At 62.6% G+C, this 16239-nt stretch overlaps 1 protein-coding gene across 1 annotated transcript in view; it reads left to right on the top strand.

Annotated features, from left to right (window-relative positions):
• EFNA2 (ephrin A2) overlaps window positions 1-13713 on the top strand; it is a 49877-nt gene extending 36164 nt beyond the window's left edge. Inside the window, exons 2-4 of the mRNA XM_049807952.1 lie at window positions 6235-6524; window positions 9576-9641; window positions 11207-13713. Coding sequence (XP_049663909.1) covers window positions 6235-6524; window positions 9576-9641; window positions 11207-11328 — 478 coding nt within the window. The 3' untranslated portion in view covers window positions 11329-13713. The remainder of the gene's footprint in view (window positions 1-6234; window positions 6525-9575; window positions 9642-11206) is intronic.
• Window positions 13714-16239: the final 2526 nt, after the last annotated feature.

Below are 16239 nucleotides of genomic sequence, written 5' to 3'. Positions count from 1 at the left end.
GTTTAAAAGACAGCGAGAGGGCGTCGGGCGAGGTTGGGGGCTGGTTTCAGGGGTGGGGGGGCTGCTGTGTTTTATTTTGCTCTGTAATAGGCTTATTACTGCTGATCACGCTGTGACTATTTGAATGAAGGAGATTTCAGGAGATGAAAGCGTAAGGGAGATTTTAAGTATCTCAGCGCCTGGCCCCGCAAGGACGGGTGCCCTTGGAGCTGGGGGACCCCGGCACCCCGGCACCGGCAGCACTCTGCCCCAAACCCCCTCCTCGCCTCACTGCCCCCGCCGCCGCAAGCCCCTTCCAGCCCCTCGTTCCTCCGATGGTTACAAACCTCCTAATTTCCAGCCTCAATTTATTCATGGCCAGTTTATACCCATTTGTTTATGTGCCAACACTGTTCTTCAGCTTAAATAGCTCCTTTCCATCCATAATATCTCCCCCCACCACGTATTTCAGCAAGCGCAATCATATCTCTTTTCAAGCTGTTCAGGAAAGAAAAATCTGAATTATTTAACCCTTGGGACACTGGCTGCTCTTGCAGGGTGTAGCGAGACCAAGAGACAAATATGCTTTGTTCCCGCACTGGGTTGCTGCCCTTGTTTGGGAGTTTTGGGCAGATGCTGCTGCTACCCAGAGGGGAAACTGAGGCACTGGCTGCGGTAGGGGGGGCCGGGACCAGGGTCAGGGGTCTCACGACACCCAGACCCGGGGTTGGGAGAGCCACGGGGGTTTGGGCGCAGGCAGGGTTTGCTCTCCCGGTTGGTTCTGCCCCGCAGGGGCCGGGGGTCTCGGGCTGAGGATGACTCTGGCGTGTGGGTTTGCAGGACGGGCTCTTGGAAGGGTTTATCCCCTCCGTGGTGAATATCCGAGAGGTGAAAACTTTGGGAGCCAATGGGCTCCCGGCACGGAGATGCCACCCTGCCCAGCGTGGCACAGGGGCACGGGCAGGGCTTGGGCGCCGCCGCAGCACCGGAGATGGGGAGGGCGGCGGAGCCGCTTCACCAGCTCCAATAGTTTATTCCAGGCAATTTCACTCCAATGGATTCCCGCTCTTGTCATGCAAAGGAGCTGGCACGTGACAGCACCGGGAAAGTTATCAATTAAACGCAAACCAAGATGGAGCCAGGGGAGAGCAGGGCGGCTGCCAGCAGCACCGGGCTCAGCGGGTGGCGGGTCCCGGCACCGGCACCCCCGGGGTGCCAGAGGGTGGGAGCGCGGCACAGCCACCCCCGGCTCTGCGGTGCTGCCGTCCGGCGGGAGTCGTGGCCATCCCAAGGATGGTGTGCTGGCGAGGCCATGGATCGTCCCCGGGGAGTTTCCACCGTGCCGCCGGCAGAGCCCCCGCACGTGGGGGACAGCGGAGGGGCCATGAGCCCATCGAGCAGCCTGCCGGTCCCCTGCCCTGCCGGCAGAGCAGGTCTGGCTGTCAGGCAGCACTAACAGTAACGAATGCCCCTAATGAAACACCCAATTAGCCAGGATCCCAGCCTTAATGGTAGCTGACAGAGCTGAAAGCTGCGAGTAGTCAATTGTCAAGTGTAACATCCCGCCGGGGTGAGGCGGGGAGGCTGCTCCATCCGTCTCTGTCAGGGAAAAACAAAGCTCCGGCGTTAACCCCTTTGGCGGTGGGTGAGCTCCGTGCCCGTCGACGGGGCTCCGGTGGCCGTGGTGGACCGTGGCATCGGCCCCAGCAATGGCATCGGCCCCGGTGTTGGCGTCAGCCCCATCCCATGGCGTCTTCAGCGGCGATGGCATCAGCCCCATCCCATGGTGTGCACCACCCTGGCCACGGCATCGACCCGGCGTCTGTCCATGGGGGCTGCCCAGTGCCCGGTGCTGGTGTGACCCCCCAGGCACCCTACCAGCCCCATGCACCCGACACCCTCCTCCTATTTTTCTGTGCATCGCAGGGCGTGAAGACAAGGCAGCCAAAGCTGCTGCCAGCCCCCTCTGTGGCTCCCACCACCACGGGCAAAACCACCCCCGGCCCTGCTGAGCTCTCCAGCATCGGGCAAGGGCTGGCCGGGGAGCAGGGGGAGCCCCGCAGCCTCTCCTGGCAAAGCCGTCCCGTGGCGAGGGGCCGCTCCGTGCCAGACACGTGCAGCTTGCAGAGGCGCAGCGTGGTGGGCGCCGCGGTTGGCCCCCGAGCGGCTGCGGTGAGCCCCGCGGTGCGGCCCTGCCGCCGGCACGTCCTCCGGAGCACGCCCATGGTTTCTATTTTCCCGAGCGGTTAAGCACGAGCTGCTGAGGAGACGGTAATTACCCCGTAGCTGCTGGATGGAGAATAACCCGGCTGCCTCCCGCAGCCCCGGGACCGTGGCGGGGGGACGTGGGGTCCCTGCTGCCAAGAGGGGCCGGGGCTGCGCGTTTCCAGACGGAGTAACCGAAACCTAGATTTGCTCAAAGCTGAGTTTTTCCTTTGGCTTGAAAACGTCGTGACTTGGTGTTTGTCGGTGTGCCAAAGCAGGGGGGGACGACTCTCCTCTCGCTTACTGCAATTCCCAGTGGACCAAAGATCCGTGGATTTGCCCTGAACCATCGTCCCTGTGTCTCGGGGACTCGAGGGCTCGGCGGAGGTGGGGACAGGGCTCCGTGTCCCGCTCGCCCCAGGCTGGCACCCAGAAACCACGCGCGTGTGCCTGAGACGCGGATGCAGGGACTGCAGCGTGTGCCAGACCGCAGCGGGCTGTGCCGGGCACAGGGCTCTGCCCGGGCGCCCGCCGCAGCTCCCGGAGGGGCCCCGGCTGCGGTTTGCAACGCTGCAGCTCCCGCTGACGTGGAGAGTGCCGAACGCGGGGAGCAGGAGAGGGGCTGCTGGCATCCGTCTCGGCCCCGGCCGCTCGCCCTTCCCTGCCCTGCTGAAAGGCGTGTTTTATTTTTTCTATTTTGAAGCAGACGAATTAGCGATGTGCCTCGTTTAGACAGTTCAAATCCCACTCATTTTAATTAGCGCGGCCTGGCAGCCCTGCTGCGGGTATTACACGGGGCGACAGCGCGCTTTCCAGGTGGCGGGTTTTTAAAACGCTGTTGACATTTTGTGAACTGAATGACTTAAACGATAACAAATTAACAGACGGCTCCGTGCGTGCGCGCGGGGCTGGCTCGGCGTGAGCCTCCGCCACGCGCCTCTGTGAGCAAATTCGGTTATCTGAGCGTGTCTGAGTGCCGGCGCCTCTCCCCGCGCGCTCGGTTGCTCCGCGCCGATGCCGGCCCGGTGCCTACGGTGGGTGCTCGGGTCTCTGCATGGGTGCCGCTGCTCGGGGGGCGGCTATCGGGGTGCTGTGTGTTGGATCCGTCCTCCCTCCCTGCTGCTCCGGCGCTGGGGTCCCGGCGGCACCACAGGGCCGGCTGCTCTGCCGGAGCTGGCGCTCGGTGTGAGCGCCGGAGCACCCAGTTATGCGGGCACGTCCCGGTAACCCCCAGATCCGGGCTGTCGGTGCGGTTATTGGCCCGATGGTGCCGGAGGGATGTGAAGCCGAAGCCAGCCAGGACGAGGTGGTGGCAGCTCCGGTCCTGTGCCGAGCAGAGGTCGGTAGTGGCTCCGAAGGGCTGGTGCTCGGGATGGGATGGAACAAGGATAGAGCAGCTCCATGAGCCGCTGTCCCTGCACTGGGTGCTCTGCCCAGCCCTGGGGTGCCCCGTGCACAGCACAGCGGCACAGACCCCCCATTCCCACATCACCCCATGCCCACATCCCCCTCCTGAAGGCATCGCTGGGGCATCTCCAAAAAGCCCCTACCCCGTGCCAGCTGCCCCGCTGCCTCCTCCCTGAGCCGCCTGTGCTGGGCTTTGCCCGGTGTGCCGGGGCGGCGGCGCCCGGTGCCACGGTACGGTCACGCTCCCACCGAGCGGCCGCTTTGGGACCCCAGGTCGCGCATGTCGCAGCATTCGGCAGAGCTGCTGGGAGGGAATATTTGATCAGGCAGAGATGTAATATTTATAGGAGGGGGTGAATCAGCAGGGGGAAATGGAGACATAAATAAAGATTTTCCGGCAAGGAAAAGCCAGGACAGAGCAGAGACAAAGTCACCCGGTGCCTGAGGACGCGCCGTCCCAGGGGTAGCAGCGCCCCGGCCCCCTCCTGCTCGCCAAACGCGGGGTCCGGACAGCCCCGGTGCTCCCCGGGCTCTTGAGGGGACACGGGAGGGTCTGGGCAGCCCGTGGGTGTCTCGCGATGGCAGACGGGGACGTCCCCTGCCCGTCCCGTCCCTGTCCCCCTGGGGTCGGTCTGTGCCACGGGGGGCTGCGGCCGCGGTGCGATGGCAGGGACGCCCGGTCCAGCCCTGTCCTGGACTCCGGCGCAGCGTCCCCCGGGACCAACCATCGCCTCGTGCCGGCCCCGGCCCCGGCTTCTCAAGTCGGAGCCACCTGGGCACCGTCCACCGGCCCCGGTGAGGGGTCTGCGGGGATGGGGACAGGGATGGGGACAGGGACACCGAGGGGCAGCAGGCGGGGGTGCCGGGTGGGCACGGGGGTCTCTCCTGTGCTCAGTGGGGCCGGGGGGAGCCCAGGACCCACCACAGGCTGGGGTGCACCGTGCTGAGGGTCCCCAGGGCTCCCCAGCACCCACCGCCTCCCCCCACCCCAGCAGAGGGTGACCCCTCCGTGCAGCCCCCGCCAGCCCGCGTCTCCATCTGTGCCATTTATCAGAGGTAATCGGCTTTAATTCAGCAATTTGTCAGTCCGGCGAAGGCCCTTGGAGTTAGTTGATTATTTTTTTTTTTCCCCAAAAATATAATTATTATTATTATACACCTGATAAGCATGGGCCCTCCTGTTACAGTCGCCTTTGCTTGGGCTTTAATAACGATCACTAAAATAAATAATTTTTTAAAATAAAAGGCAGACAGAAGAGGGGTTTTTTTTCTTTTTTTTTTTTTTTTATTGTTTTGTATGCGTTTGAAAATTGTTTCCCAGTAAATCCCGGCCCTTTGTATTAATTTTACATTTTAAAATGTTACCTTGCCAGGGGCAGGGTTGGCACAACTGACTCGGGAAAGGAGAGAGAAGGAGAGAGAAAAACCCTTCTCCTTAATTAGCGTATTTCCCTGTGTGATCAGAGTGCTTATGAAGCAGGTAATGAGCTGGATGGGGGCTGGACGCCGCTGCTCGGTGGCTCTGGCGAGGCTGGAAGACCAGCCGCCCCCCCCCGCCTCCTGTCTTCGGTCCCCCCTTCCCTTTTTGGGGTGCTGGGTGCCTTTTGGGTCACCCTCTCCCACCGCCAGCACTTCGCTGCCATCCCCACCTGCCCCGTCAGCGCTCGGCCGCCCCGGGGATGCAGGGATGCAAGCTCGGGGTGTCCCGTGTGATGAGTTGGAGCCAATCTCAGCCCTGCTCGCGGCCGCTGGAGACTCAGGCGGGCGCAGGGATGTCGGGGAGCCCAAAGATGCTGCTTTGGGGTGGCCGGGGGGGCCGTGGCCACCATCCCCATCCCACCCGGGCCTGCGCTGACCCCTCCGGCCACTGGCCACCCCGGGGCCGAGCTGTGGGGCGCTCAGGGTCCGGGAGCGCTGGCCCTGGAGCCGTGGGGCGTCCCCCCATCCCTGGTCATGCCAAGGCAGGGGGCTTTCTGCTGGCAGGAGGGCTGTGCCGCAGGAGCCTCAAATTAATTAGCAAAGAAAACGTGCTCGACATGGGGGGGAAAAAAGCCAAGCTGCCAGGTTGGCTCCTGCGGGAGCCGGTGAGTTTGGCCGGCGAGCTTCATCGGCCGCCGTGCCAGTAGTGCTGGGGGTCTGCAACGTCTCCCCCCGGGGTGCGCTTTGGGGATGGGGGGTTGCAGGGGTCGCCCCGAGGAGCCGGGGGGGGCGGCTGCCAGGCGGGAGCTGCCAGCATGTGCCACGGAGTTCTCCAGCGCCGCTAATCCCTTAATCTCTCAGATAATCAGTGCCAGAAACGCAAATTACACTGGGATTGCAGCGCACAGCTGCAGCGATGCCAACGCTTCGACGGTATCGCCGTGAATAATGATTTTTTTGTGACTTACTACCAAGTGGTGCCGGTTTATCGGGCGTAAAACAAAGAGGCTCTGGGTTAATCTTGTAGGTTAATGGGGGTCTTGGGGTGGGCTGGGGTGCCTGGGAGGGGGTGATGGGGAGAGGAGAGCGGTGCAGGGCTGGGCTGGGCTGGATCCGGCCCGGGGTCACGGTCAAACCAAGGTTTCAGCGTGCCCCGGGGCCGCCGGCATCCCCGCGGCGGGATGCGGTGAAAGGTGGTCCCACTGACGCCGGCTTCTCCCGCAGGTTTCACCGCGGGGATTACACGGTGGAGGTGAGCATCAACGACTACCTGGACATCTACTGCCCGCACTACGAGGAGCCGCTGCCCGAGCGGATGGAGCGCTACATCCTCTACATGGTCAACTACGAGGGGCACGCGTCCTGCGACCACCGGCAAAGGGGCTTCAAGCGCTGGGAGTGCAACCGGCCCGACTCCCCCAACGGGCCCCTCAAGTTTTCGGAGAAGTTCCAGCTCTTCACCCCCTTCTCGCTGGGCTTCGAGTTCAGACCCGGCCACGAGTACTACTATATCTGTGAGTAGGGGCCGGCGGGGAGGGGATACGTGGGGGTCCGGCGAGCACGTTCCGGGGACGTCCTCGGCATCGCCCCGCGGTGCGGACCGGACCTGGATGCTGAGCCACGGCTCGGTTTGCATTGGCCACCCAAAACGCTGCAAAGCCCCCAAACCCAGCCGTGCCCTTGTGCCGGCAGCGCCGGCACGTCCGGCTCAAGGTGGAGATCCCGGCTGGCACACATTTGGTGCCCAAAGCCTTTGCCGGGGCTGAGTCACAGCCACGGGCCTGGGGTGGCCACGAGAGCGACTAGGACTTTCCAGGGACCGCGGGATGATGGGGACACTGATCTCATCCCTGTGGGACCACCACCGGGCACCGGTAAAGGTGCTGCACCGGTGCGGTGGCACAGCCTTGCCGGCCCCAGGCAGCAGCCCCGCGCGCTCCTGCGCTCCGCCGCGCTCTGCCGCACGCTCCCCTGTGTTCCCGCGCTCTCCCGGGGCCGCGCTCCCCTTTCCCGCCCAGCAGATGAAGCCGAAGCTGGCCGACCTGCTCTGGGGGAAACTTTTTTGTGGGTGCCCAGGCACCGGTGGCAGGATCGGGGTCCCCGGGATGGGGCGGATCAGGCCCCTTGTCGAATTTCTGCCTCCGGAGCGGCCGGACGCAGGGGCCAGGGCAGCAGAGGAGGGGGAGAGGAGCTGGACTGGCTTCCTCAGGAGCCTGCTGGAGCCATGGAAAAATAAGCTAATGGGGCTCAGATCAGGCGCTGGGAGTCTGGCAATCAATAAAGAGGGAAAAAAAATAAAATAAACGAGAAACCATGACCCCCAAGCACTCGACGGTGTCGCAGGGAGACAGGGATGCCTCTCTTCTCGCGCAGGACCCAGCCGGCATGCTTATCTTCCTTATTATTTCTCCCCCTTTTTCCTAAAGCATCTGTTTTCAGCCCACTTAATTTGTTCCTTTTATCTATATTAAATTACCATTTTTTCCCCCCTCTCCCTCTCCCCCTGTAAAATGTCACTTGCGAAATAACTGCATCTACAACTCTCTCTTCCTCCCCCCCCCGTTTTATTTTATTTTTTTTTTATTTTTAATGTCGTTAGGGAGAGATTACACAGAAGTAAATGGTGAAGCTGATCATTGCTAAACCGGTTAGAATTCATGTCATGCGGAACATTAGAAATTATGCCTCTTTGAGGAACCGTATTTAGCAGACATGAAAGAAAAGAAATTACCTCCTCCTCGAGCTCGCAAATTGGAATGCCATTAACCTCGCAGGCACGGGGACGCGCTCGTGCTCCCGGTGCCGGGTCAAGGGCATGGGCTGGCCCTGGGGATGGAGCCGGTGGACGGAGCTGCTGCGGGCGCTGCTGCGGGATGCCCGCGGCTCGGCTCGGCTCGGCTCGGCACGGCACGGCACGGCACGGCAGGCGCCAGGAGCATCTCGCGTGACCTTCTCCTTCCCCGCGTGGGGTGTAGCGCCAGGGAGGAAAAGAAAAGGGAAGGGTAAAAAAAAAAACAACCATGGAGGCTGTGCAGCATCCCCGGCATCTCCCCAAAATGGCTGTGCCCAGGGGTGCCGGGGCTGCGCCCGTTCGTGGGAGCACGGGCGAGATGCTGACCCCGGTGCGGGGGCTGGATGCGACTGTCGAGGGGTCTGGGGGTACACGGCCCCCATCACGGGGGGGTGCTGGGCTGCGTGAGGTGGGTGCACAGCTCCGGGGTGCAGAGAGGGGTCAGGAGGAGATTGGGGGGGTGGGGGGGCCAGGGACCCAACCGAGCCGGCGGCCCCTCCGCAGCTGCCCCGCGGTTTTATTTGGTAAAAATAAATCAAACGGGTGCTGTGGAGCCGCGGGGGGGTGGCCCCTGCGTCACCATCTGCACCGGGGACCCCGCCGTGTCCCCGCCTAAGCGCCGGAGGGATGGGACGGCGGTGGCCTGGTGCTGCCGGAGGGGACTGCGTGTGCCCAGGCAGGGCTGGCCCCTTGCTGCCGCCTCTCCTGCGAGCAGCATCCCAATTCCCCCTTCTTCCAGCTGAAATTAAACTTTATTGCGAATAATGCTCTCTCCTCTTCTTTAATTCAAAAAAAAAAGAGAAAAGAAAATTAAATTCCTTTAAAAACATATATATAAAAATCACATTTTCTCATATTGAGAGGGGACTTTCACCAAGATAATTATTGCAATTACTCCCTTTCTCTCTCCCAATGAGTATTATTTTTATTCTGTGCCTTTATCCTCATTTTGCCTGTTCAGGGAGAGCCGCGCAGCCCTGCCTGTGCTCTCGCAGCCCTCTGACAAAAGCCACACCAGCCGTCGTCGCTTCAGCTGGGCTGGGACCATCAGGGACCCTTCAGTGGGCTCACCTGGGATGGGGTGGGGGCAGCCCCAGCCCTCCCACCCTCCTGTGGGGGCTGAGGAGGGGGCGGCGAGGGCTCTTCTGTGCCACGGATGCTGTTGGGGCAGCTCTGCTCCCCTCCTCCGGGCTCCCCGCAGGATGCGGCCCCCCTGGCACTGGGGGGGGGTTGCTCTCCCTGGAGCGAGCAGGTTCTGGGACCCCCACTTTTCCCTCTGCCCAAGGTGATGCCCCGGGGAGCCTCCGCAGCAGAGCAGCCTTATGATCCGCATTTCAAGCTGCTTCAGCATTTATGCGAGGTGACCCCGGGAGGGGACGCGGAGCTGGCTCGTCCCCGCAGGTTGTGTCCCCCCGCGCCGTAACGGCGCTGGCACCGGGCTCGGCAGGCAGGGTTTGCCGCTGGAGCTGTGCTGGGGCAGGGCAGCCCCCGTGGTGGCTTTTAAGGTTCGGTGACACCCTGAGCTGGAAAACCTTATGGGGGGGCTGTACCGCTCCCAACTCCGACCCCCCCCATCCCCGGCCCTGTGCAGCGGGGCTGGATGCGGCCGCCCATCTCCCCGCCGAGCTCAGGGGGTCACGGCGTGCGCGGACCCTCGGGGGGGTCCCTGAGACGCGTCCCTGCCCCGAGCCGGGCTCTGCTCCGTCCCCATGGTGGGGGCCGAGCCGCTGCCCCCCCTAACCCACCCCCTTCTCTCCCCTTTGCTTCTCTGCAGCCGCGTCCCCCCCGAACATGGTGGACAGACCCTGCCTGAAGCTGAAGGTTTATGTTCGGCCAACAAGTAAGTGAGCTGGGGGGGCCCTGCGTCCCCGGGGGGGGAGCGGTTCTGGTGGTCCAGCGGTGGCTGGTGGTCCCGGGCGAGTGGAGACTGTGGAGGGGGACGGGATGCCCCGGGTCCCACCTGGGTAGCACCCCGACGGGGACGGTGCCCGCAGCCCTGCCAGAGCCGTCCCGGCAGTGTCTGGACCACAGCGGGCACATCGCCTGCACGGTGGACATTTGCCGCTGAGTTTTAGATAGGGGGGAAAAAAAATAATAATAATCTCTGCACAGTGGCTACTTTTCAGAATCAAATAACTCAGCCATTTAAAAAAACAAATTAATAATTTTCTTCTCCTGTTAACGTGTAATTAGCAAATGGCAGCAGCTCTCCCTGGGGAAGAGTGCCTGCGAAATGTCACCATTTAAAAGGATGTCTTTCTTTTTTTTTATTTGCATGGCTTTAAAATAAAACCCAATATAATGAAACCATCTGTAAAAAATCATTCTGTTTTGTTCAGGACTAGGGCATAATAGGGGGAAAAAAATCTCTCATGATATTATTTTTTAGTATTTTAATAACATCAGGATTTCATTATGCTGATGCCTCGCAGAGAGGAAAGGCTGCTTTTGTGCGGCTGGGGGAGAGGAGGCTGCAGGGGCTCCCCAAGGGCTGTCCCAGGCTGGGCACCCCTCGATTGGGTCTGGCGCCAGGACGAGTCCTTGAAACCTTCTCAACTGCAAGCGCCCGGCACAGGGGGACCCTGGTCTTGAATGAACCCACACAGGGACCCTCCTGGACAGGGAGGGACAAGGGGACCGGGGGGGGATAGAGGGGGGACGCTCGATCCCCGGACAGGACCAGCCTCTGCTTTTCCTGGTTCTGGGTCCTTAAAAATCCTTAATCTAGTAACACACATGGGCGAGCCAAGCCCAGGGAGCGCGTTAACAGCTTTAGCCATCGTTTAACGTGTTCCCCTGTGCGCTCTGGGCTGCCGCCGGTCGGGGCTCGGCTGCGGGACCACCGAGCTGTTGGCGAGCGGGTGCCCCTGCCCCGCACGGGCTGGTCCGTCCCCAGCCCCCAGACCCACGTCCAAGCTGCCCCGGCCGCCGCGGCTAATCCCCCTCGCACAATGGCGCCCGCCTCTGACCCAGGGGCTGTCGGGGGGGCTTAGGAGGGGATGGGATGCAACGCTGCTTAATCCCATTTAGAGGGCAGGAACCGGAGCGCCCCGTGCCCTCGCCCACCCTCCGGCCCCGGAGGGCACACGTCGCATCCCTGCGCTGCCCGTCCCCGCGGCACAGGGCTGCCGGAGCTGCGCCTCGGTGTCCCTGCTGCAGGTCCCAGGAGCGGTGCAGGGCGGCTCGGCAGCGGCGGCTTCGGGGAAGCCGGGATTTGGCGGGGGGGGTATCGGTCCCCAGCTCCTCGCTGCGGGGGACGCTGCTGCATCAGCAGCATCCGGACCCCAACCCTGGGGTGCTGAGCATCACCGCCCTTCTGCCGGGACAGGATCCGCCCCGGAGTGCGGCCGTCCTGTACGGCTCCGCCGTCAGCTCACGCCTCCCTCTCTTTTTCCCGTTCCGCAGACGATTCCCTCTACGAGTCCCCGGAGCCCATTTTCACCAGCAACAACTCCTGCTGCAGCCTCAGGGTCCCGCACGCCGTGCTCGTGGTGGTGCCGGTCGTCTGGACGCTCCTGGCCTCGTAGCACCGACACCGACGTGCCGGGGAGCGGCTCCGCGGGGAAGGAGCAGCCCGGGGACAGATCCTGGCCACCGCGAATCGCCTTCGAGTCGTGGCTCCTGCGGCAGCGGGACGTGCCTGGGGAGATCACCGGTGTGGAGGGTTGGTGCTACCGGCGAGAAGCTCGCCCGGATCCTGCTGCCGCGTGAAGTCCCCATCTTCGCACCGTGCCAGGACATCGTGCCGGGAATGGCGAAGGGCTGCCCCGCGGGATGGATCCTGGCTGCGCTTGCCGAAAGCTCCCGTCTCTGCGCTACGGCTCGCTCGGCGCCAGCCCTCCCTGTCGGATGTCGCTTTTTACATTTCTAGACCAAATATAGAGTCCTCGTTTTGTTTTGTGGTTTTGTTTTTTTTTTTTTTAAAGAAAAAAGATTTTTATTTTTATTTGTTGGGTTGTTTCAGTCCGGGCTTCCCCGTGTCAGACTGACCCACACGGGGCCGGGCTCAGACCTTCCCGCCGAGCCCCTCGCCGGGGCGGCTGCGGCACCCGACCTTCACCCGGGCACGGGCAGAGCCGCGGGCAGCGCCGAGAAGCCAAGGAGAGACGGATGCCAGCGACGGTGCCGATGGCTCCGTTGTCGCAGACTCCTTCCCAGCCCGGCCATCGCTCCGGCAGCAGGACGTCGCGGTGCCGGCTGCGGCGCGCTTCCCCTGCCACCCATCCGCCGTGGGGGCGTGGGGATGGGGGGGCCTGGACGGACACGAGTCCCCGCTGAGCGCCTGGTGGGGTGACCCCCTCCCCACCGCTCGTGCCACGGATGTCACCGCCGTCCCCGTGGGACCCCGGGGCTGCTCCACAAGCAGCAAAGCAAACTGGACGCAGCCGAGGGGAGCACCAGGGATGGCCGGCACAAGGGGCACCGGCGATGGCCGGCCGGCACGTGGAGCGCTGAGGATGGCCGGCCGGCACGGAGAGCACCGGGGATGGCTGGCCGGCACTGGGAGCACCACCGGGAGCTGGGAGCCGGCGGGCCGGGCTCGCCCAGCAGCCGGGATCGCTCCGAGGGCGTTTGGCTGGAGCCGGGGCTGGAGCCCCCGTCCGCGGCAGGGCTGATCTCGCCGGGGCAGGAGGAGCGTGCCGGCCCGGCGTTGCCCGTGGAGCAGGTTTTCCTCCTCTGCAGCCTTCTGCTCTGCCCCGTGTCGTGTCCCCCCCCCGATGCCTTGGGGGTGCGAGAGCCCCCACGGAGGGGGGGGGGGGCCAGCGGCCGCGTGCGGGACCACCGCGGCGCTCCCCACGGTTGCCCCTTTGTCCCCCGGCTGCTGCCGGCATCCCTGGAGTTCCGGGGCTGGGCTTGGGGATTTTTTCCTTTTCCTTCTTCGCATTAATAAGAAAAACTCATCGAAACCCCGGATCCAAGGTTGGCCCTGACCCCAGGGGTGGCAGGTCCCCAAGGAGGGGTCCCCCCCCGCAGCCCCGGGGCCTGACCCCTCCTCGCCTTAAATCTGGGGCTGTCCCACCTGGGGGGGTCCCGTGCCATCCCGCAGAGCCACCCCCACGTCTCAGGGGGTCGGTGGTCCCGGGGGACGACGGCAATGGGCTCGGACCCGGCCGAAGCCCCTCCTGCGGGCGCCTTTTCCGAGCGCACCCCAGACCCTTCCGGCAGCAGGGGGGCCGGCGGGGGCTCCGTCCCTGTACATACAGCGCTATACTGTGAGCGGTTTTTTTTATGTATTGTTGAGAATGAATTTTATGGAAGGGTTTATCTTATTTTTATTTTATTTTTATTTTTTAGACTAGGAAGCTGAAATCTCGCAATAAGCTCATCTTGACCATCCAAAAAATACAAAAAAACCCCCACCCAATAAAAAAAAAATCGCATTCCCTGCCGTCCCGTCCCTGTCCCCGTGTGTCCAGACCAGGTCGTGGTTCTCGAAGGCGAGCGAAAGCATCGTGTTTATTGAGGGGATGAGGGAGGGCACCCACCCAGCCGGGCGCTGAGCACCCACCGGGCTCCGAGGAGGAGCCGGCAGCACCCACCTGCCGCGGTGCCGGCTCGCGGGGGAGAGGCGACGGCAAAACCTGGCCTTCGGTCTGTGTTTTATATATATATAGATTATATATATAAATATCTATATTGTGTACAGCGACTGTGGGAGAGTGGAAAAGCGAATGCGGCAGCGAGGCTGGCAGGGGCCGGCAGCCGAGGCGAGGGGGTGCTGAGGGCTGGGGGTGCTTCGCTGTGGCCGGGCTGTCCCTCGGGAGCAGCCCATCGTGGGCGCTGGTTCTGCGTGTTGGTCTCCGTTCCGCCTAGCTTCGTCCTTAGACACGCCGCTTTCGTCCTCGACGTCGTGCTGATGGTAACCGGATCACCGCCCCATTTGGATTCTGTATTTTTTTATAATAAAATAAAAATAAATGTCGTGTGAGGCCCTTGCTTTCGAGAAGTGACTTTCCCTCCCGATGCCGCGGCGCTGCGGGCTGAGCTGCGCCGTGTCCCTGGGGGGGGTCCGGTCCCCCGCCGGCACTGGGGGGGGCGAGGCGGGGGGGGGGCCAACGCCGGCACCGGGGCGGCCGCGCTCGGCTCCGTCCCCGCTCCCCGCGCAGCCCTGTCCCCTGGCGCGGTGGGGCCGAGACACCAGACCACTCTGCTGGGTGGTGTGTTAATTACGGGAAGGATTTAATTACCGCGTTAATGAATAATAATGGATATTAAATTAATTAATATGCAATTGTTGATAGTACTTAATTATCGGAGGCGATGCAGCCCGGCGGGTGGGTGCTCAGGGCTGGGATGCTCCGGCGTCTCCCCGGGTGCCGTGGCAGCCCCGGCTGCTCGCCCGCCTCTGCCTCAGTTTCCCCCGTGCTGGGGCAGCGTCGGGCCACCAACGGGCGACATCCCAGGAGGCCACCAAAGCCGGGACAGGCCGCTCGTACGCGGCATCGCAAGCATCCTTTGCTAACCCTGTCGCAACTCCCGCCCCTTGGAAGAGCAGACCCAGCCGGGGAGGGCAGGGCACCCGCTCGCCTGCTCTTTTTGTTCCGTAAGTACGAAGTAACTTTTTTTGTGCGGCCCATGCTCGTTCCCGCCATTTAATGCGTATTTCAGCATAATTAGCAGAATAGGAACAATCCGCTGTTAATTAATTCAGGCTCGTACAGCTGATCGAGGCTCTGAAGTTTGCCACGAGAGAGTGAAAGACTAATTTTGCTTTTTAATAAGGGCCATCTGTGTGCCAGGAGCAGGGAGAAATACCACCCACCGCTGGGGAGGTGGGTGCTACATCGAGCTCCGCAGTTGCTGCCGGCTCTGCCAGCAATGGGCTGGGGCAGTGAAAAGTGCCAGGGAGAGAGCCCAGCAGGGACTTACCGAAAAAAAGGCCATTTTTTAGACCCAGTCAGTAGGTTTTTTTGAGGCCTGACTCATGATTTTTTTAACACCAGGGGTTGGAAATACGGAGTTAAAAATAGCAAACTGGCAGGCACAAGGCTGAGACGGATCATCGTTAGTAATTAATAGAGTCATGGATTTTTAAGGCCTGAAAGGGATCATTTAGATCAGGCAGCCCGTTTCTCTCACAGAAGCGGTGAGGTTTGATTTAAGGACTTGCGGTGATGGAGAGCTGGTCCAGCCTCAGATGCTCCTCCTGCTGCATCTCGCCGGGGCCGGCACCGCCGGGTATCGCCCACCAGGTATCGCCCGCCGGCGCAGTTCAGTCCTTTTATGATATTTAACCCGGGGCTGGATGGGGGCACACGGGACCGGGGCTGCCGATGAGGCCAGGGCACGGCCAGGCTCCCCGCGTCTCCCACCCGCCCCGTGCACGGGGGTCCCTGCGCCTTGAGGGTCTCGACAGCCTCGTGCGAAGGGGAGAGGGGACGCGGGGACCCGCTGCAGCACCCACACGCAAACGCCGGCGCACGGGTGATGGGAGCGGGGTTATTAACGCAGCCCATAACTGGGGCTGAAACGGCCACCGCGGAGTCGAGCCCCCGGTCGTTCCCTTCCCGAGCGTCGCCGCTTCTCTCCGACTTATCCCATCGGCAGCATCCACGTTACCGTGCGGGGGAACGGCGGCTCCCTGCCCGGTTGGAGGCTGCGGCGATGCTGGGGTGATAACCCGCCGCAGCAGACGGGCTGTCGGGGAACAGGAGTGGGATTCCCGTCTCCTTCCTTATTTGAAGTGTCTGGCACTGCTGGAAAACAAAGATTTCCTCTGCAGGCTGACCTGGAGAAATGAAACACGTCTTAAATCTCTTATCCGTAAATGTGGCAGCGTGTGGGAAGGAAGGGGAAGGAAGCAGCCCCAGGGGGGGTTCCACAACCACCGACAGCCCCATGAGCCCCCAAATATCCTCAGTCCCAGCTGCAATTGGGATTTTGCCGTCAGCCGCGGCGGGGGAGGCAAGGGGGCAGGATGGGGTACGGGGATGAGCAGGGGTGTGGGTGTCGCCAGGGCAGCGGGCTGGAGCAGGGGAGAGCCAGGGCTGAGGGACGGGATGGGGCTTCCCCAGCCCCCCCCTTGCCCTGGGGTGCTGTTGGGTTGGGGGGGGGCTGCAACCGCAGCCGGAGCAGCTGCCGGGGCGACGCTGCCGAGCGCGGCCGGCACCGCAGGCAGGCGGGAGGCAGCGGGGGGGGACGTCACGAGTGGCTGGCGGTGTCTGAAATGGGTTTTTACGGGCCCGAGTCTTCTCTAGCACCAATTTTACGTTGTCGGTGCCAGGACTTCGCAGCCGCGTGGGCGCTGGCAGCCCCCGAGGTCGACAGCCCCGTTGTGCCGGTGGTCGGGGTTTCGGGGCTGACGGAGATACGGCTTCACCTCCGCACGCTGCACTAAGGGCTGATTTACTCCAGGATACGGCTGCGCCAATTAATCGGGACCCCAGGGCTTGGTGCGGGGCGGCAGGGCCGGGTCCGTGCCCTCCTTCCAGCTCTTC

This window comes from Accipiter gentilis, chromosome 8, assembly GCF_929443795.1.
Source record: "Accipiter gentilis chromosome 8, bAccGen1.1, whole genome shotgun sequence".
In the NCBI taxonomy this organism is placed as follows: domain Eukaryota; kingdom Metazoa; phylum Chordata; class Aves; order Accipitriformes; family Accipitridae; genus Astur; species Astur gentilis.
This window is presented reverse-complemented; position numbering and strand designations above follow the sequence as displayed.